At 50.8% G+C, this 18,649-nt stretch overlaps 1 protein-coding gene across 1 annotated transcript in view; it reads right to left on the reverse strand.

Annotated features, from left to right (window-relative positions):
* col16a1 (collagen, type XVI, alpha 1) overlaps positions 1-18,649 on the reverse strand; it is a 143,697-nt gene that overhangs the window by 63,988 nt on the left and 61,060 nt on the right. Inside the window, 11 exon segments of the mRNA XM_078423060.1 lie at positions 222-263; positions 863-916; positions 1,625-1,747; positions 3,902-4,009; positions 4,528-4,656; positions 6,177-6,230; positions 8,242-8,295; positions 10,824-10,859; positions 11,949-11,993; positions 15,885-16,007; positions 17,760-17,795. Coding sequence (XP_078279186.1) covers positions 222-263; positions 863-916; positions 1,625-1,747; positions 3,902-4,009; positions 4,528-4,656; positions 6,177-6,230; positions 8,242-8,295; positions 10,824-10,859; positions 11,949-11,993; positions 15,885-16,007; positions 17,760-17,795 — 804 coding nt within the window.

Consider the following 18,649-nt stretch of genomic DNA (forward strand, 5'->3'; position numbering starts at 1 on the left):
CAACTCCACATCCCCCCCCCACCCCCAGCTGTCTCCAGTCTGAAACGTCTGACCAGGAGAGCAGTGTATTCGTGGATGAATGTCATCTCCCCCCTCCCCGCCACGCTGCCCCTCTGAGGGGGGGTCTCTGGCCCCCACCGGTCAGATCCCCCCCTCCCCCGTCTCTCGCCCCCCAGAGCGGTGGTGCTGCTGAGAGCGGTCAGGGGTCAGGGTTCACTCACCGATGACCCCAGCTTTCCGAGTCCGGGCGCTCCGTGCTGCCCCTGGTAGGAGAAAGGATCGGCATTAACGCCCTCACCACCTCGGCCTGACCCACGGCCACCCCCACCCCCACCCTCACCCCACCCCCACCCCCACCCCCTCCCTCCACGCTCACCCCCATCCTCACCCTCCATGCTCCCCCCCCATGCTCACCCCCACCCTCCACGCTCACCCCCCACCCTCATCCCCCACCCTCCACGCTCACCCCCACCCTCCACGCTCACCCCCACCCTCCACGCTCACCCACGCTCACCCCCACCCTCCACGCTCACCCCCCACCCTTCCACGCTCACCCCCACCTTCCACGCTCACCCCCACCCTCCACGCTCACCCCCACCCTCCACCCTCACCCCCACCCTCCACCCTCACCTCCCACCCTCCACCCCTCACCCCCACCCTCCACCCTCACCCACTCACGCTCACCCTCCACGCTCACCCCACCCTCCACGCTCACCCCCACCCTCCACGCTCACCCCCACCCTCCACGCTCACCCCCACCCTCCACGCTCACCCCCACCCTCCACCCTCACCCCCACCCTCACCTCACCCCCACCCTCACCCTCACCCCCCCTCACCCTCCATGCCACGGGCTTACACTCACCTTCTCCCCCTTCGCACCCTGACTGCCCGTCACTCCTGGCAGACCCGGCAAACCCTAGAGACACAGAGACACAGTGAGATCGTGGCTCTCTCTCACTCTCCTTCACTCACTCACTCTCTCTCTCACTCTTTCTCATACACTTTCTCTCATACATTATCTCTCTCCTTCACTCACTCTCTCTGATTCCCTCACACTCTCTCTCTCTCTCACTCTCACATGCACTTTCACACTCTCGCACAATCACACACCTTCATGCACTCATAATACACAAACATGCAATGCATACATACATACATGTACACATACACTTACATCATCATACAATACACACAGAATGCACACTTACACAAAACACACTCACATCCACTCATGCACACACTCAATACAAAATGCATTCACACATAAAAACCCATGCATGCATGTGGGCACAAGCACACACATACGTATACAAGTATGCTACGTGGCTGTTCATCCCACACCATCTTTATTGTCTACAACACAAATACACACCCACTCACACTCGCTCACCCTCACCCACCCACTCGTCGACCCACTCGCACTCACCCACCCACTCCCTCGCCCACCCACTCCTTCGCCCACCCACCCACTCACTCACTCACCCACCCACTCACTCACCCACCCACTCACTCACCCACCCACCCACTCACCCACCCTTTCACCCACTCACTCACCCACTCACCCACCCACCCACTCACTCACCCACCCAAGCACCCACTCGCAGGTCTGTACGCAGGGACTCACATGTTTCCCGGGTATCCCTGTCCCAGGAATTCCAGGGTCTCCTCGAGGTCCGGGTTTCCCAGGAAGTCCGATCACATCTTTGAAGCCCTCTGGAATGGTGGGGCAGATCTCGCACTGGTCCCCCTGCATGAGGCAAGCAGCACACCGGGGCTGAATCAGCGAGATTCCCCGCAACGGACCAATAATCCCAAAGGTCCCGCCGGATCCTTGGATTGAGGGAGCCTCTCTGCAGGAAGCAGGTGGAGTCGTGGATGTGCCCGGCAACTCCCACAACCCGTGACTGACTCATGGACACATGCCAACAGGTGCCACTGTGCACAGGGCACTGTGCCAACCCTGTACCAGATACACTGCAGCTCAAGGATCTTAGTTTAGTTTAGTTTAGCTTAGAGATACAGCGTGGAAACAGGTCCTTCAGCCCACTGAGCCCCGCACACTGGCACTACCCTACACACACACCAGGGACAATTTACAATTTTAACAAGCCAATTAGCATACAAACCTGTATGTCTTAGAGTGTGGGAGGAAACCAGAGATCCCGGATAAAACCCAAGGTCACGGGGAGCACGGACAAACTCCGTACAGACAGCACCCGTAGTCAGGATCGAACCCGGGACTCAGGCGCTGCAAGGCAGCATCTCTACCACGCCGCCCCTCAACTATCCCGGGTTATTGAGAGAGGCAAGAGAGACAATTGTAGCAGCCATGACAAAGATCTTTGCATCTTCTCCAGCACAGGTGAAGTCCCGGAGGACGAGAGAGCAGCCAATGTTGTTCTTTTATTTAAGAAGGTAAGTAGAGAGAATCCAAACAATTATAGGCCAGTGAGCCTCACGTCAGTGGTAGGGAAATGATTAGAGAGGATTCTTTGGGGTAGGATTTAGAAGAAAATGGGATAATTAGGGACAGTCGGCATGGCTTTGTACACGGCAGGTTGTGTCTTACTAACTTACTCGGGTTTTTTTGAGGAGGTGATGAAGGTGATCGATGACTGTAGGCCAGTGGATGGTGTTTACATAGATTTTAGAAAGCATTAAATAAAGTTCCCAATGGTAGGCTGATCCAAACGATTAAGAAACATGGGATTCATAGTTTCCCATGATCATTTCGATTCAGACCTGGCTTCCAAATGGAAGACTAACGGTTGTGGTGGAAGTGTGTTATTCTGGCTGGAGGTCTGTGACCAGTGGGGTTCCACAGGGACATTCCTTGTTTGTGTACATTCATGGCCAATAAACCTATTCATTCATTCATCTGTGCTGGGACCTCTGCTCTTTGGTTAGCAAGCTTGCAGATGACACGCATTTCTGGAGTTGTAGACAGTGAGAAAGGTTGTCAAAAGTATGTAGGATCAGAGCAGGATATAGATCGGGTACAGAAATGGGCAGAGAAATGACAGATGGAGTTTAATGCGAGTAAGTGTGTGGTGGTGCACCCCTTCATGGCAATGGTATCCCCTGATGGCAGTGGCCCCTTTCAGCAGGATAATGCGCCCTGCCACACTGCACACATTGTTCGGGAATGGTTTGAGGAACATGATGAAGTGTTCACGATGTTGCCCGGGCCTCCAAGTTCTCCAGATCTCAATCCAATTGAACATCTGTGGGATGTGCTGGATCGACAAGTCCGATCCACGGTGGCTCCACCTCGCAACTTACAGGACTTGAAGGATCTGCTGCTAATGTTTTGGTGCAGGATACCACAGGACACCTTCAGGGGTTTTGTAGAGTCCATGCCTCGGCGGGTAGGCTCTATTTTGGCAGCACACGGAGGACCAACAGCATATTAGGCAGGTGGTCATAATGTTTTGGCTGATCGGTGTAGATAGTACACTGACCTTCATTGGTTCGCCCATTGAGTATAAGAGTCAGGAAGTTATGTTGCTGCTTTATAAAACTTTGATTCAGTCACATTTGGAGTATTGTGGGCAGTTCTGATCAGCCCGTTACAGGAGGGATGTGGGGGCTTTGGAGGGGTGCAAAGATGTTTACTAAAGAGCATTAGCTGTAAGGAGAGGTTGGACAAACTTGTAATGTTTTCTCTGAAGCATCAGAGGTTGAGGGGAGACCTGATAGAAGTATATGTAACTATGAGAGGCACAGATAGGATGTATAGTCAGAACCTTGTCCCAAGGATAGAAATATTAAAGACGAGAGGGCATAGGTTTAAGGTGAGTGGGAGAAAGTTGAAAGAAGATGTGTTGGGCAAGTATTTTTTAATACAGACGGGGATCCTGTGACCTGCTTAGAGAGAGGCAGCAATGAATAGTGCACTCACCTTTTCGCCCTTCAGCCCATGAAATCCTTGTAATCCCGGCTTTCCGGGGGTCCCTGGAACTCCAGTGGCACCTGGATCTCCAGAGTCACCCTTGGAACCTGGCACACCCTGAGCGAAGGAAGCCATCGTTACCACCACAGCTCAACAAGGATTCACTGCAAAATCCCCAGCCCACCACGTCTTCACAGCACCAGCTCCTCCCCCCCCTCCGCCCTCTCTCCTGGCGTAACCCTTGGGGTCTCTCCATGGGTCACTCTCTTGAGGTCTCGTTCCCCCACCGCCAGGCTCCTCACTGACGCACCAGGGAGAGGGAGGCCAGGGGTTCACCTGCCCCGATGAGTGCCTGTTCCCCAGGGAGATGTGGCTTCTGATGCACCACTGGCGAGTCGGGCCGGGTAGACAACAGGGGCAACGTGTGACTGACCCAGGCCAGGCTTCAAGGCGCTGAGGTGGAGGAGATGCCATGGGAGGAGGAGGTTGAGAGGTACCGCTCCCACCCAGTGTAATCGGCCTACTGTGAGCGTGCCAACCCAGGGCAGGGCACCAATCCCCATGGCACACTGCACTCACCATCCCCTCTCCATACCGGTGACTGGCCCTGGGCCACCGTGACCGCACTCACTCACCTGGCTCCCGGTCTGACCCCTGGGGCCTGGCTGCTGGTCGGCGGGCCCCGCTCCTGGCGTTCCCAGTTCCGGGGAAGCTACGGTCAGTTGGCCTGGAGTGGCGGTGAAGCAAGCTCCACACCCTTCACCCTGCCTCACACACACAGAAGAGGCATCAGAATGAAAGCCAACACAACCATCTACACTCCACCCTGCCTCAGTAATGCAGCCAACATAACAACATCCCACCCCGGCCATTCCTTCTTATCCCCCCTCCCATCCAACAGAAGCTACAGAAGCTTGAACGCGGGCACCACCAGACTCAGGAACAGATTCTTCCCCTCCATTCTCAGGTTCTGAACGGTGCTGCCATAAGCTGGGGTATTGGTCCAATTCACCTCCACCTCATTGCAGGCATTAGACTTTGTCTATGGATCTGATGCGCTACAATGTTGTAAACTATATTCTGCACTCTGCATCTTATAAGACCATAAGACATCCGGCCCTTTCAGTCTGTTCCACCATTCGATCCTGGCTGATCTATTTTCTCTCTCAACCCCATTCTCCTGACTTCCCCCGTTACCTTTGACACCCTTACTAATCTAGAACCTATCAAATCTCCACTTTACAAATACCCACTGACTTGGCCTCCACAGCCGTCTGTGGCAGTGAACTCCACAGATTCACCACCCCCTGGCTGTAGAAAGTTTCCTGGACTTCGTCTTTGCTCCACCTATTGCACTTGAATTTGGAGATGGACACAAGATGCTGGAGTAACTCAGCGGGTCAGGCAGCATCTCTGGAGAGAAGGAATGGGTGACGTTTCGGGGTGAGACCACTTCTTCAGACTGAAGATGGGTCTCGACCCGAAACATCAACCATTCCTGCTCTCCAAAGTTGGGATGATCGGCCATGATCATATTGAATGGCAGTACAGGCCAAATGGCCGAATGGCCTGCCCCTGCACCTATTTTCTCTGTTTCTGTTTCTATTTCTCCCCCTCCACGGTGGACCAGACACGGGTCCTGGATCTCTCCGTGCGTCTACACCAACCACTGGGATGCAGGCGGGCACTGTCAACATGTGGAGGCTGTGTCTGGGAACGATCAGCTCGACCTCCCCTCAACCTGCCTGACCTTTAGGCTGAATTCCCCCGGCAGCCATTTGTAGTTGTCCCCGGTAGTTGCCCGCGCCCATGGCTGCGACTGCCCAAGGCCTAGGCCTCCCGTCCCAGCCCCAGACACCATCCCTCTGGGCTGCCGGCCTGAGGCACCTACCCCCTCCGTCACCACCTCAAGCCGTAACTCCCACACTGGCCCTCACCCACCTCCTCTCTGATCACTGCATACTTGCCACCCATATCCTTCCATCAGGCTTTACTTTCACTCCTCTCCTTATCCAACACCCTTTTTGCCTCCCTTTCACCTCTAGCATTTGTCACTAACTCCGCCCATCTACCAATCACCCCCTCCCCCCACCTGTATCCACCCATCACTGCCCAGGCTTTGTCTTGCCCCGCCTCTCATTTCCGGCTGTCTCCCTCCCTACTTCAGTCTGAAGAAGGGTCCCGACCCAAAAGGTTGCCCATCCATTCCCTGCACAGATGCTGCCTGACCCGTTGAATTCCTCCTTTGGATTAGAAAGAGTCTGCCGCACCACTGAGCACCAACCTTCTCTCCTTTCACGCCCAGGCCTCCTGCGATCCCTCGGTCTCCGTGCTCCCCCTTGAAACAGACAAAGATGCTGAGAGCAGCTCGGCTGTGCTAAACGTTCACTCACACAAAACATGGGCCAGGGACCGCTTCCCAACCACTGGCCCTCTCACACCACAGGAGACTGTGGCCAGGAGGGCTGGTCACTCAGAGGGCTGCCCCAGTCTGAAGCAGGGTCCCCACCCAAAATGTCACCTGTCTATTCCCTCCATATGCTGCCTGACCCGCTGAGTTCCTCCAGCACTTTGTGATTTGCTCAGGATTCCAGCACCCGCAGTTCCTTGTTTATCCCGTGAGCAGGGACTGTACCTCTGTTGACCATGTGGGATCTGAGGGGGGGCTGGGGAGAGGTCATTTTTCTGACCAGATGTCCCACAGGGGTCACCAGCCTCTCCGGGGTTAGCTGCAGGTGAGCCTTTTTATTAACAAAAAAATATATATATATTTACAAAAAATACACACAAAAATACAAAGAACCCCACCACCATAATACCTAAATAAACAAATATTCTTAAACATTATATAACTATTTTCCCATCCTTATTGAGGAAACCGTTCACCCCACACGATCCTGGAAATCCCCCATGGAGCCCGTGGGCAGCGCGTGGTCCCTTTCTAAAACCAGCCGGGCACGGACGTAACCCCACAAAAGGGGCGAGCAGCCGGCTGGGGCAGAGCTCTCTTCTGCCTGGCGCCGTGACTCTACAGGTGGCCCTGGTGTAATGGAGGAGGACAGCTTCCTAAGGGGCCATACAAGTCCCAACATTGACCGGTATCCAGGAACAACGGTCACCTCACAAGACGGGTCAAGGCGAGACCTCAAAGCCCAACGCATCCTCCTCACACACACGGCTTCTGCCTTCAGCTGCACCTACACCTCACTGGTCTCTTGCAGCACACACACCCTCACTCACACACAGTGTGAGTAGTGCACTGGGTCTGCGTACACACGGTGTACAGTGAGCTGGGTCTGTGTACACACGGTGTACAGTGAGCTGGGTCTGTGTACACACAGTACAGTGAGCTGGCTCTGTGTACACACAGAGTACAGTGAGCTGGGTCTGTGTACACACAGTGTACAGTGAGCTGGGTCTGTGTTCACACAGTGTACAGTGAGCTGGGTCTGTGTTCACACAGTGTACAGTGAGCTGGGTCTGTACACACAGAGTACAGTGAGCTGGGTCTGTGTACACAGTGTGAGTAGTGCACTGGGTCTGTGTACACACGGTGTACAGTGAGCTGGGTCTGTGTACACACGGTGTACAGTGAGCTGGGTCTGTGTACACATGGTGTACAGTGAGCTGGGTCTGTGTACACACAGAGTACAGTGAGCTGGGTCTGTGTACACACGGTGTACAGTGAGCTGGGTCTGTGTACACACGGTGTACAGTGAGCTGGGTCTGTGTACACACAGAGTACAGTGAGCTGGGTCTGTGTACACACGGTGTACAGTGAGCTGGGTCTGTGTACACACGGTGTACAGTGAGCTGGGTCTGTGTACACACGGTGTACAGTGAGCTGGGTCTGCGTACACACAGAGTACAGTGAGCTGGGTCTGTGTACACACGGTGTACAGTGAGCTGGGTCTGTGTACACACAGTGTACAGTGAGCTGGCTCTGTGTACACAGGGTGTACAGTGAGCTGGCTCTGTGTACACACGGTGTATAGTGAGCTGGCTCTGTGTACACAGGGTGTACCAGTGTGTGACGGTAGCTTGATGAGTATTGATGGGTCGATCACACACGGTTTGCGTTCCCCGCCATGGTTCACATCCCTGCCCGTCACCACCAGACAGAAGTGTTAGAAAGTTTTGTCGCCAATGTACCCTGGGCTTTGTACGCACGGTTTGTGGGGCTGAATAAACAGCAGCAGTGATCACTCTCACCCACTCTCCCCCCCTCAGTGATCACTAACCTGAGGCAAGCAGGGGGGGGGGGCGGGGCGGGGGCGGGGGGGGGACATCTGTGAACCATGGGAGCAGGGGGCGGCTATACACTGAGGGCTCGAGCAGCCACCACTTACCTTGTTTCCCCTCTCGCCCTCGTGTCCTGGAAGGCCCTGAGGTCCTCGCTTGCCCTGTCAACATCAAGAGAACACGGTAAACGTGGCTGAAGGAACAACACTCCATCAGACTCCCTGAACGCAGGTGGGCAGGGACCTAGCACAGGGGAACATTGTGTCCTTCTCTACGCCCTCCCTTGTTCATATCCTCTCCTCCCCTGGCTAACTGAAGCCAACAGTACTGGTGTGGCACAGACAGCTGACATTGCACCTTGTGTAGAAGGGTAATCTGATCATCTGCGATGATGTGCTGTAGCAGTCTTTCCTAACCAGGCTCCAATCTTCCCACCATCGCCCCATGATCCCCAACCAGTGGAACCTTTTTCCCATTATCCACCTCAGCAGTTCTCTTTCATATCTTGAAACTCAAAATCAACCTTAACCTTAAGAACGGCAGAGAATAGAACCCTACTTGGTGGAATATTGTCTGAAAGTTAACCTTTAGAACTCTGGAATGTCTGATGAGTCACCAGTCTAGCCCAAGCCAATATATCTTTCCCCTGTCTCTCCCAGGCCAATACCCACTCCCCCTGTCTTGCTGAAGCCAATACCCTTAACCTGTGAAGGGAGACCTTTAACCTGTCTCTACAAGGCTAATATATCATTCTCCTGTCGCTCCAAGACCAATATATTCTTCACCAAGCTCTTCCATGAAAATATACCGTTCCCCTGTGTCTTACAGTCCCTGTATCCCCTTCCCCTCTCTTGCTGAATCCAATATACCCTTCCCTTCTCTCCCAGCCGTATATCAATCTCCTGTCTCTGTATCTCCGGCCAATGTATCCTTGTCCAGTCTCCGCGACCAATATACTCTTCCCAGGGGGAGATGTACAGAGTCCAGCTGTGGTTACACTCAGACTTTGTACACCTGCAGCTTTACAGGCCTATCCCACTTTAGCAAATGTTTAGCCGACTGCCGGCGACTGTCAAAGTCGTAGCAGATCGCCAAAATTTTCTTTTACCCTACGACAATGACCACGACAATGCCGAGTCAGGTCGAGATTACAGCGTCTTCGGAAACATCGCGAAATTCCCAGGCTGTCAATGCTTCTCCGCCGTCCTAATTTTTGCTGACATCACTGACAAGTCTCTAATTACTTGAGTTTTTAAATATAACATCTTACCTGGGTTACTTGAAAACCAAGCTTCACGGTAACAAGGCATAAACTGGATTCCAGTTTACTAACAGCAGTATTAAGAAATTTAATTTTAAACGTGGTTAAATGCATTTTTGTGCGGAGTGTGGGCATTCTTTGAAAATGTACGGGACATGTATATCTGGTGTCTGGGTTGCATATCTGGGCTGGGAGCCTACTTTAAAAGTAATCGCTGATGCCCATAAACATCGCAAAATTCCCACGCTTACCTGACAGTTAAACTGTCGCCTCCAATCTACCTGTCAAATGTCCTGACGGTAAATAAACTGGTTAAACACAAGTATTTTATGGTATCTTCAAATTGCTTCTAAATGCATCTAAGAACCTAGCAAACCTGGGGACAGCATGCGACAGCGCCCGCAATAAGCAACGATACCTGGCGACAAGCCAGCTGACGGCGAGAAATTTCATACCGGTTGATTTCTCAGCGACGCGCCGAGATCCACTACGATTCTTGGAAGACTCCTCACGATCATGCCCGGGACACCCCGGCGAACTGTCGGCGACAGCCTGGTCGCCAGCAGTCGCCTTACAATCGCCTAAGTGGGACTGGCCCTTTACACTCTTTGTTTTATGTCCCCCTTCTCCCTGGATACAAGAGCAACCTTCCATTAATTATTTGCCCCCTTCACACAATCTATTCACACCCCCGTGTGATTTCCTGCCACCTTCTACACTGTCTAACATGTCTTCATGCTGCCAGCAAATGTGACGATCCGCTCAGTCATCGGAGTTATTGACAGTGGCCGTGTGAGGGTTTGAGCGAGGCCACAATCTCCTCCTGCCAATGAAGGGAACTGCTGAACAAAACACAGTGTTGGAGAGACTCAGCGGGTCAGTCTGAAGAAAGGTCCCGAACCGAAACGTCGCCTGTTCAATCCTTCCACAGATGCTGCCTGACCCGCTGAGTTCCTCCAGCACTCTGTGTTTTGCTCCAGGTTCCATCATCCTCCAGACCTTGTGTATTCATTATTCCCACTCTCGGCCTCCTGGCAACTAGTCGTTTCCAAACCTTGTTGATAATTTGCCGTCAAGCCCATCAGCTGAAGAGAATCACGTTATCATCAGCCACAACCGGAGGAGGTCGTGGTGCGAGTTTGTTATGTAGTTGCATCTACACTGTCCCATCAAACAAACCCAGGGTGGGAGCACTGTGCATTCATTTCACCCAGAGTCTGTCAAGCCTCAACACTTCCATGAGTCTGACTGAAGATTTGCAATCCCATACTTTGAGCTAGGTGGTGAAGAGTGACAACTCTCACAGTTGTGATGATGCTGGGGAGATCTCGTTTCAAGTGCTAACACATCACTCCCTATCTGAGAGATGCTTGGTTTGCGCTCGGATGAAGGAAGAGATAGTAAGCTAGGAGAGCCCTCTGTACTCACGGACTTTCCCGCTGGGCCCAGCTTGCCGATGCTTCCCTGTGAAGAGAGGAGGTCTTTAGAACAGTCACCAAGGGGCAATTCCAGTCCATCCAGTAGCCTGGATATTCACAATATGTAAATCAACCCACTACTTCCCACTGATTTTAACGAACTCTGATTTTTTCCCCCAGGGTAGGAGAGTCTAAAACTAGAGGGCACAGGTTTAAAGTGAGAGGGGAGAGATTTAAAAGGGACCTGAGGGGCAATTTGTTCACACAGTGGGTGATGGATACATGGAATGAGCTGCCACAGGAAGTGGAAGAGGTGGGCATAATTGAAAGACATTTGTACTCGTACATGGGTAGAAAAGGTCGCAAGAGATGTGGGCCAAATGCAGGTAAATTGGACCACCTCAGATTGGCATCTTGGACTATTTGGGCCAAAGGGCCCGTTGCTGTGCTGAGTAAGTCTGACTCTGTAATTCTATGAATTGAGTTGGAAAAGAAAAGAAAAGCCTTGCAAGGAAGGCCGAGGGCATTACAAGGATAGATACAAATGTGTGCCAGTAAGCCAGTAATCAGAACAATGTGTGTACTTTAGTGCTTTTGTGATTGGAAACTGTAACTTGTGATGAACTACAGCAAAACACCAAGGGGTGGAGTAACTCATCGGGTCAGGCGGCATCTCTGGGAAACATGGATATGTGATGTGTCAGATCGAGACCCTTCTTCAGATTGATGGAGAAGGGGGGAGAAAGCTGGAAGAGATGTGGGGATGGGACAATGCCTGCCAAGGATAGTTCCTGACCTCGGAAGCTTTCTGTGTAGAGTTCGCACGTTCTCCCTGAGTGCATGGGTTTCCTCCAGGTGCTCCGGTTTCCTCCCACATCCCAAAGACATGTGGGTTTGTAGGTGAACGAGCCTCTGTAAATTGTCCCCTAATGTGTCGGGAGTGAATGAGAAAGTGGGATAACATGGAACTAGTGTGTCCAGGTGATTGATGGTCCATTTCCATGTTTATATATCTAAACGGCACCTCTCTGGATTACTGGCACACTGAGCTGTTGAACATTGCTGTAACACTCAATAATATTTAAGCTAATATCTGGAGGCAATGCACTAGATAAATATAATGACTCAGACCTACCTTTTCTCCCTTTAACCCGAGCAGTCCCACAGTTCCAGGCATGGCCTGTACAGAGAGAACACAGATTGGGATCACAGCTCAGGTACATGTCGTATCGCACAGACTATTTCTGGACATGCAATTATGGAGCAACACAAGCAGATTTGATGTAAGGCCGGCTGGCGCGGAGGGAATGCAGGCTGGGATACGGGTTAAATCGCCTGCTTTCCTTTCCAAATGAGATGCAGGACACGGATTTCCCACCGTCTTATACAACAGAGGGGTTGCGGGGCAGTGTTGGGTGTGAGGTTTGTGAGGCTGTGAGATTAATTTCTCTTCTGACATCTGTACCTCTGGCCTGATGGAGGGGGGAGAAGAGGGAGTGACTGGGGCGAGACTCGTCCTTGATTATGCTGGTGGCCTTGCCGAGGCAGCGTGAAGTGTGGATGGAGGCAATGGAAGGGAGGTTGGTTTGTGCAATGTTCTGGGCAGCATTAACAACTACGCAATTTCTTGCAGTCTTGAATGGAGCTGTTCTCAAACCACGCTGTGATGCATCCCGATAAAATGCTTTCCACAGCAAATCTGTAGATGTTGGCAAAAGACGTTGGGGATATGCCGAACTTCCTCAGCCTTCTAAGGAAATAGAGGCGTTGATATGCTTTCTTGCCCATTGCTTTGAAATGGGTGGTCTAGGCCAAGTTACTGGTGATATTAACTCTGACGAACTTGACACTTTCAACCATCTCTCGTTCAGTCAATGTATATTGCTTTGCTTCCTGAAGTCGACCACAATTTCCTTTGTCTTGCTGACATTGAGGGAAAGGTTGCTGTCTTGGCATCTGGTTACAGGGTTCTCAGTCTTCTCCATTTCATCATTATTTGACATCCAGCCCACTATGGAGGTGCCGTCTGAATTTTGTAAATTGAGTTGTATTTGTAACTGCCTGCAGTCGTGCAGTGAAACCTTGCTTTATATTGCCCCTCGTTACATCAGGCACTAATGTTGCACAGAGTTTTATCCTGTGCTCTGTAGATAGGTTGATTGTAATCATGTGTACCTCAGTACACGTGACAATAATGGACTAAAACTAAACTAATCTATTCCATTGCTACTTTTATGTTTCCGTTGAATCCATCCCAATTGTAGATCAGCTGATACAGCATCGTCCACAAAGTTAACTCTTTATTGACCTTGCTGTGTGTGGCTCAGTGTTGACACCACCTACTTTGGGTCAATCTTTGATAAGGTGTCAATTAAACTAAATATATCACCCTCAATATTTACATCATAATCAGTTTGGATTAGAGGGACTGCTCGAATGTGCTAGGTTATGTTCCATAATCCTAACCTCTATTTCATAGAAAATATTAGAAGCATTACTAAAACTATTCCAAATGGGGCGTTTAGAATAAGTTAAGACAAGTTTTTTACGCTGAGCTGCCAGGGATGGTGGTGGAGGAGGAAGATACAATTGTGGTGTTTAAGAGGCGTTTGGATTGGCACATGGATGCGTCGGGAATGGAGGGATATGGATCATGTGCAGGCAGAGGCCATGTGTTTATCATCATCTATATACTAAAACTCTCGTTTGTCTGTTTGTGATTGAACTACAGCCAAAACGGTACACGATAGGATGACAATTTTAGGCCCACCTTACCCACCGTCGTCGCATTAATGGCAATGCAAGTAGTTTCATTGAAATCGGTGTTATATTTTTAAGTTATTACCATTTTAAAGTTTAAATCTATCTCCTAGGGAGGGAGGAGGGAGGGAGGGGGTGGAGAGAGGGAGGGAGGGGGGAGGAGGGAGGATAAGGGGGGTTGGGGGGAGGGGGATGGAGGGGGGAAGGAGGGGAGAGGGAAGGGGGATTGGGAGGAGGGAGGGGTGGGGTGTGGGGAGTGGGGTGCTGCACAAATGCAGGAGAGGTTTGGGCCCAACAGGTCCACCTGGTCTAGTAGCGTCATATTCAGCGCAGACATTATGGGCTGAAGGGCCTGTTTCTCTGCTGTACTGTTCCATGTAATCAGGAAAAGTCAACACGGCTTAGTGAAAGGAAAATCATATTTGGTCAGGCAGCATCTCTGGACAAAAACAATGGGTGATGTTTTGGGTTGGAACCCTTCCCTTCCTAGAGGAAGTTCTCCTCCATCTCCAGAGATGCTGCCTGATCTGCTGAGTTACTCCAGCACTTTGTGTCTGTCTTCGGTATACACCAGCATCTGCAGTTCTTTCCTGGACTTCATATTTGACCAGTACTGGAGCTCTTTGAAGTAACAGAGGGGAACTGGGGGATAGACTATACGTAGATCTCCAGAAGTCATTACACAAGGTGATGCATCAAACATTGTTGCACCAAACACGAGTTCAGGGTTGCGTGGAGTGAAGGAAACTGAGATTGGACACAAGTGTTTTTGCTGGATTTAACAAGTACGTTTTTGCACAGTATTTCTCTTTTCACTGCCTTGTATAATTTATATAATATTCATGCTCGGTGTATTGTCTCAGTCTACATGACAGTGATGCTGCTGCAAGCAAGTTATTGATTGTACCTGTACCTCACCATGCCTTGCATGTGGCAAAGCACTAGACTTGATGTGTGCTGGCCTGGTCTAGTATATTTTTGTAAATGCCAGAGAAATCCTTCAGCAAATGTCTAAACATTCACTCCACTGCAGAGAGTCCGTCCATAACCCTTGACTTGCAATTCCCTCAGTATCACTGACATGGGTCACCATTTTAGGCCACCCTTTGCCACCCTGTGCATGGAACAGCTGAAATGTCTTCAAGCTCTGCTGAATGCTTCCCACAATGGTAGTGAAGCTTTCTGCCAGTCGTTCCATGTTTCAGTGTCCTGGAGCAAAACACAAAGCTCTGGAGGAAGTCACCAGTTCAGGCAGAATGGGCAGGAGAGAATGGGCAGACCTTGTTTCGGGCCGGGACACTTCTTCTGGTTGACGTCAGGGCTGCTGCTATCATTGCTTATGTGTTTATCATTGCTTAGTAACATTTTGTACATGCTCATGTGCCTTCTCAGATTTAAATGCATTTCCACCCATGCTGCAACTTTGCATGAATGTCACGTGGTGTGGTCAACAACTCGGACTGGATATCAGTGTTCATCAGTTAGTTCAAATGAGCGCACAATTCCAAGAGTCACTAAAGATGCACAGTCGACACCAATTCCTTTGAGAACAGTCTCTTTAAGTTGAAATGACAGATTCTGAACTTGTAGTTCTCCACAGCCGCTGAAGGTGATGGGTTAAAACGAGTTTGCAGCTTCTCCCTGGTTCTGTTGACGGGCCATTTACAGTTGAAGTAAATTTGCCAACACCCCATAGACTCTGGCCACACTTCCACGGACCACATCATCTTGCATTCCCATACACCTCGCTCTGACCATGTAAGCCCACTTCTTTGACAATTATTTGTTGGTCTGGAAAATATATCCATTTGTTTGGGGTACCAAGGGTTCACACGCATTGACAGAATTACCGAGATCTCCAGTCTGGGACTGCCCTGGCATCCGGAACTGTTTCCCACAGTCCGTTCCATGGTTTATTCACAATTAATTTATGGTAGGTCTCATTCCCCAGTTCCCCAGCCTACAGCCCACACTTGCTGTGGGAAATCCTGACCTCTTCCCGCTCACCTGACCCATGCAGTAACTTTTGACACCCAGCAACGTCACCATTTTAATGCGGAGATTCTCCCCAATCCCAGTCTTGCTGCCAGAACAACGCACAAGTGGCTTCCAACCTCTGTGCTGATTTACAGAATGTGAGACACCATGAACGCAAAGTGTGCGTGGTTTCTCTCAAGGCTTGCCTACAGACCATCACTGGAGCTTCCGAGCGCGAAAACAGTTAGTCACAACACACAACACGGAGAGCGGTAACGAACTTAAAGCGACGATTACAGGCCACGATTAGACCCCATCGACCGGCAATACTCACCGAGGTTCCGGGTGACCCAAGTCCAGGGGGACCTCGGTCACCTTTGGGTCCCGGTGGTCCAGGGATTCCCACAATTCCTCCCAGCTCCTCAGGGAGTTGAGGACAGAATTCGCAGGCGTCACCCTGTGGCAGAGCACGGACAATTGTATCAGATCCACGAGTGTTACTTGGCTTCCTTCCTCCCCAACTCCCAATCAACTGCCGGGAACTAAGATCACATCGAGGTGGTCTCGCTGGACCCTTGGACCTCCCAGGTGGACAAGATGGCAGACAGTGACTCTTACAAAGTTCCACAGATGCAACATAGAGAGCATACTGTCAGGTTACACACTGGTTTGGGAACAGCTCTGCCCAAGACCGCAAGAAACTGCAGAGAGTCGTGGATGTAGCCCAGTCATCACATAGACCAGACTGCCCACCATTGACTTCATCTACATCACCCTGGCTCAGGAAAGCAGCCAACATAATCAAAGACTTGTCCCACCTCAGTCATTCCTTCTCCCTGCTCCTGTCCAGCAGAAGGTACAGGAGCTTGAAAGCGCACACCACCATTCTCAGGACACCCTCTTCCACTTTGAAGAATGAGGGGGGAACCTCATTGAAACGTACAGCATAGTGAAAGGCTTGGATACAGTGGCTGTACAGAGGATGTTTCCACTAGTGGGAGAGTCTAGACCTGGAGGTCATAGCCTCAGAATTAAAGGACATTCTTTTAGAAAGGAGATGGGGAGGAATTTCTTTAGTCAGAGGGTGGTGAATCTGTGGAATTCTTTGCCACAGAAGACTGTGGAGGCAAAATCAGTGGATATATTTAAGGCAGAGATAGATTCTTGATTAGTATGGGTGTCAGAGGTTATAGGGAGAAGGCAGGAGAATGGGGTTAGGAGGGAGAGATAGATCAGCCATGATTGAATGGCGGAGTAGACTTGATGGGCTGAATGGCCTAATTCTACTCCTATCACATGATATTATGATTATCCATTTTGCCATCCCAACAGAGGTCATAGCCTCCGAGAGGAGTCGAACGGTACTGGAACGGTCCACCTAGGCCGCTGGGGAGCCAAGATACCAGCCCGCAAAGTTGGTCTCCGAAGGTGGCTATGGAACGTGTCCGCCGGCTCTGGCCAGGCCGCAGTTCCTGAGCCTCACCTGTAGGGGGCATAATTCAACCCGCCCATCGACACGGAAGCCCAATGAGGTCGAGATCGGCCGTCTCACCTGGCCGAGGCAACACATGTTCGGATGGGACTTCTGGGGGGATTTCAAGTACACTCTTGTAATTTTGTCCGAATTAAAGGAGGTGCCAGACCATCATTTGCCGGAAAATCGACAGTAGACCTGTATCTCTAAACTAAATGTCTGGTGACCTGGCTCTCTCTGTCTTGATGTACGACGCAATTTACAGAGGCCAATTGACTGACAAACCCGCATGTCTTTGGGATGTGGGAGGAAACCGGAGCACCCGGAGGAAACCCACGCAGTCACAGGGTGAATGTGCAAACTCAACACAGACAGCACCTAAGGTCAGGATTGAACTTGAGTCTCTGGCGCTGTGAGGCAGCAGCACTACCAGCTGCACTACCAGCTGCACCACTGTGTTGCCCTGATGAAAGCTCTTGGCCTGAAACATTAACTCTGTTTGTCTTTCAGAAATGCTCCCTCTGGAAAATCACTGATCGGCCCGATCTTGCCTTCTATATTAGGACTAACTGCTTGTAAACATAGTTCTTCCCATCTCCTCTCTCATTATCATCATCTATCATTCGTGGTACTAGGCACGATGAAAAGTTCTGTTTCTCATCATTCAAAGGAACCTACATTTATTTCCAGTGACTTGGATTGGCTAGCTCAGCCATCAACAGTTAATACACTCACCTTCTCTCCCTTCAGACCGTGCTCTCCAGATTCACCCTGGACGGAATTCAAACAAAGATTTATGAACATGTAAACAGGCTTGGATGTAAGATTATATCACTTGGACCCAGTCCAAATAAGCAACAAACTAACATGCAATTGGCCACGTGCATATTTTTACAACTGGCTAACCTTAAAGTCGTCAGGCACTAAAAGCCACAGTGCAGAGAGGCAAGGCTGCATTCCGTGTAGTCTGAGGCTCGGGGGGGATGGAAACTTCAGATAAGGCAGCTGGGCAAAGTAGGTCAATTAAACATGTATTCACCACGCTGAGAGCTCAGCACGACATTGACTACTGAGCTGGTTGGGCATCGCGTAGGCACTATATGGACAGCGCGTGGGCATTATATGGGCATCACATGGGCAGGCTTGCCTACCCACAAGAAATTGCAGCCAGCAATCTGTTATAGTACCTGCCTCCACCACCTCCTGTGGCAGCTCGTTCCATATACCCACTACCCTCTGTGTGAAAACATTGACCTTCAGGTCCCCTTTCAATCTTTCCCCTCTCACCTTAAACAACCTCTAGTTGTTGATTCCCCTACCCTGTGACCATTTGACTGATCTACCCTATTCATGAATATACACAGCTCTATAAGGGCACTCCTCAGTCTCCTGCTATCCAGAAGAAAAAGCCAGTCTATCTAGTCTACCCTGCAACATTCACACCACTGATGTTGGGCTCACCAGCCTGAAGTTTCCAGCTTATCCCTGCAGCTTTATTGAACTAAAGACACTACATCGGCCATCCTCCTTCCAGCACCTCAGCCGTGCCTAACAATGACATGAATGTCTGCAAGGCCCAATCAATCCCCTCCTGTCTTTCCTCAGACTAAGGATACACTGGGTCA

The sequence above is a fragment of the Rhinoraja longicauda genome, chromosome 27 (genome assembly GCF_053455715.1).
Source record: "Rhinoraja longicauda isolate Sanriku21f chromosome 27, sRhiLon1.1, whole genome shotgun sequence".
NCBI classification, from domain to species: Eukaryota; Metazoa; Chordata; class Chondrichthyes; order Rajiformes; family Arhynchobatidae; genus Rhinoraja; species Rhinoraja longicauda.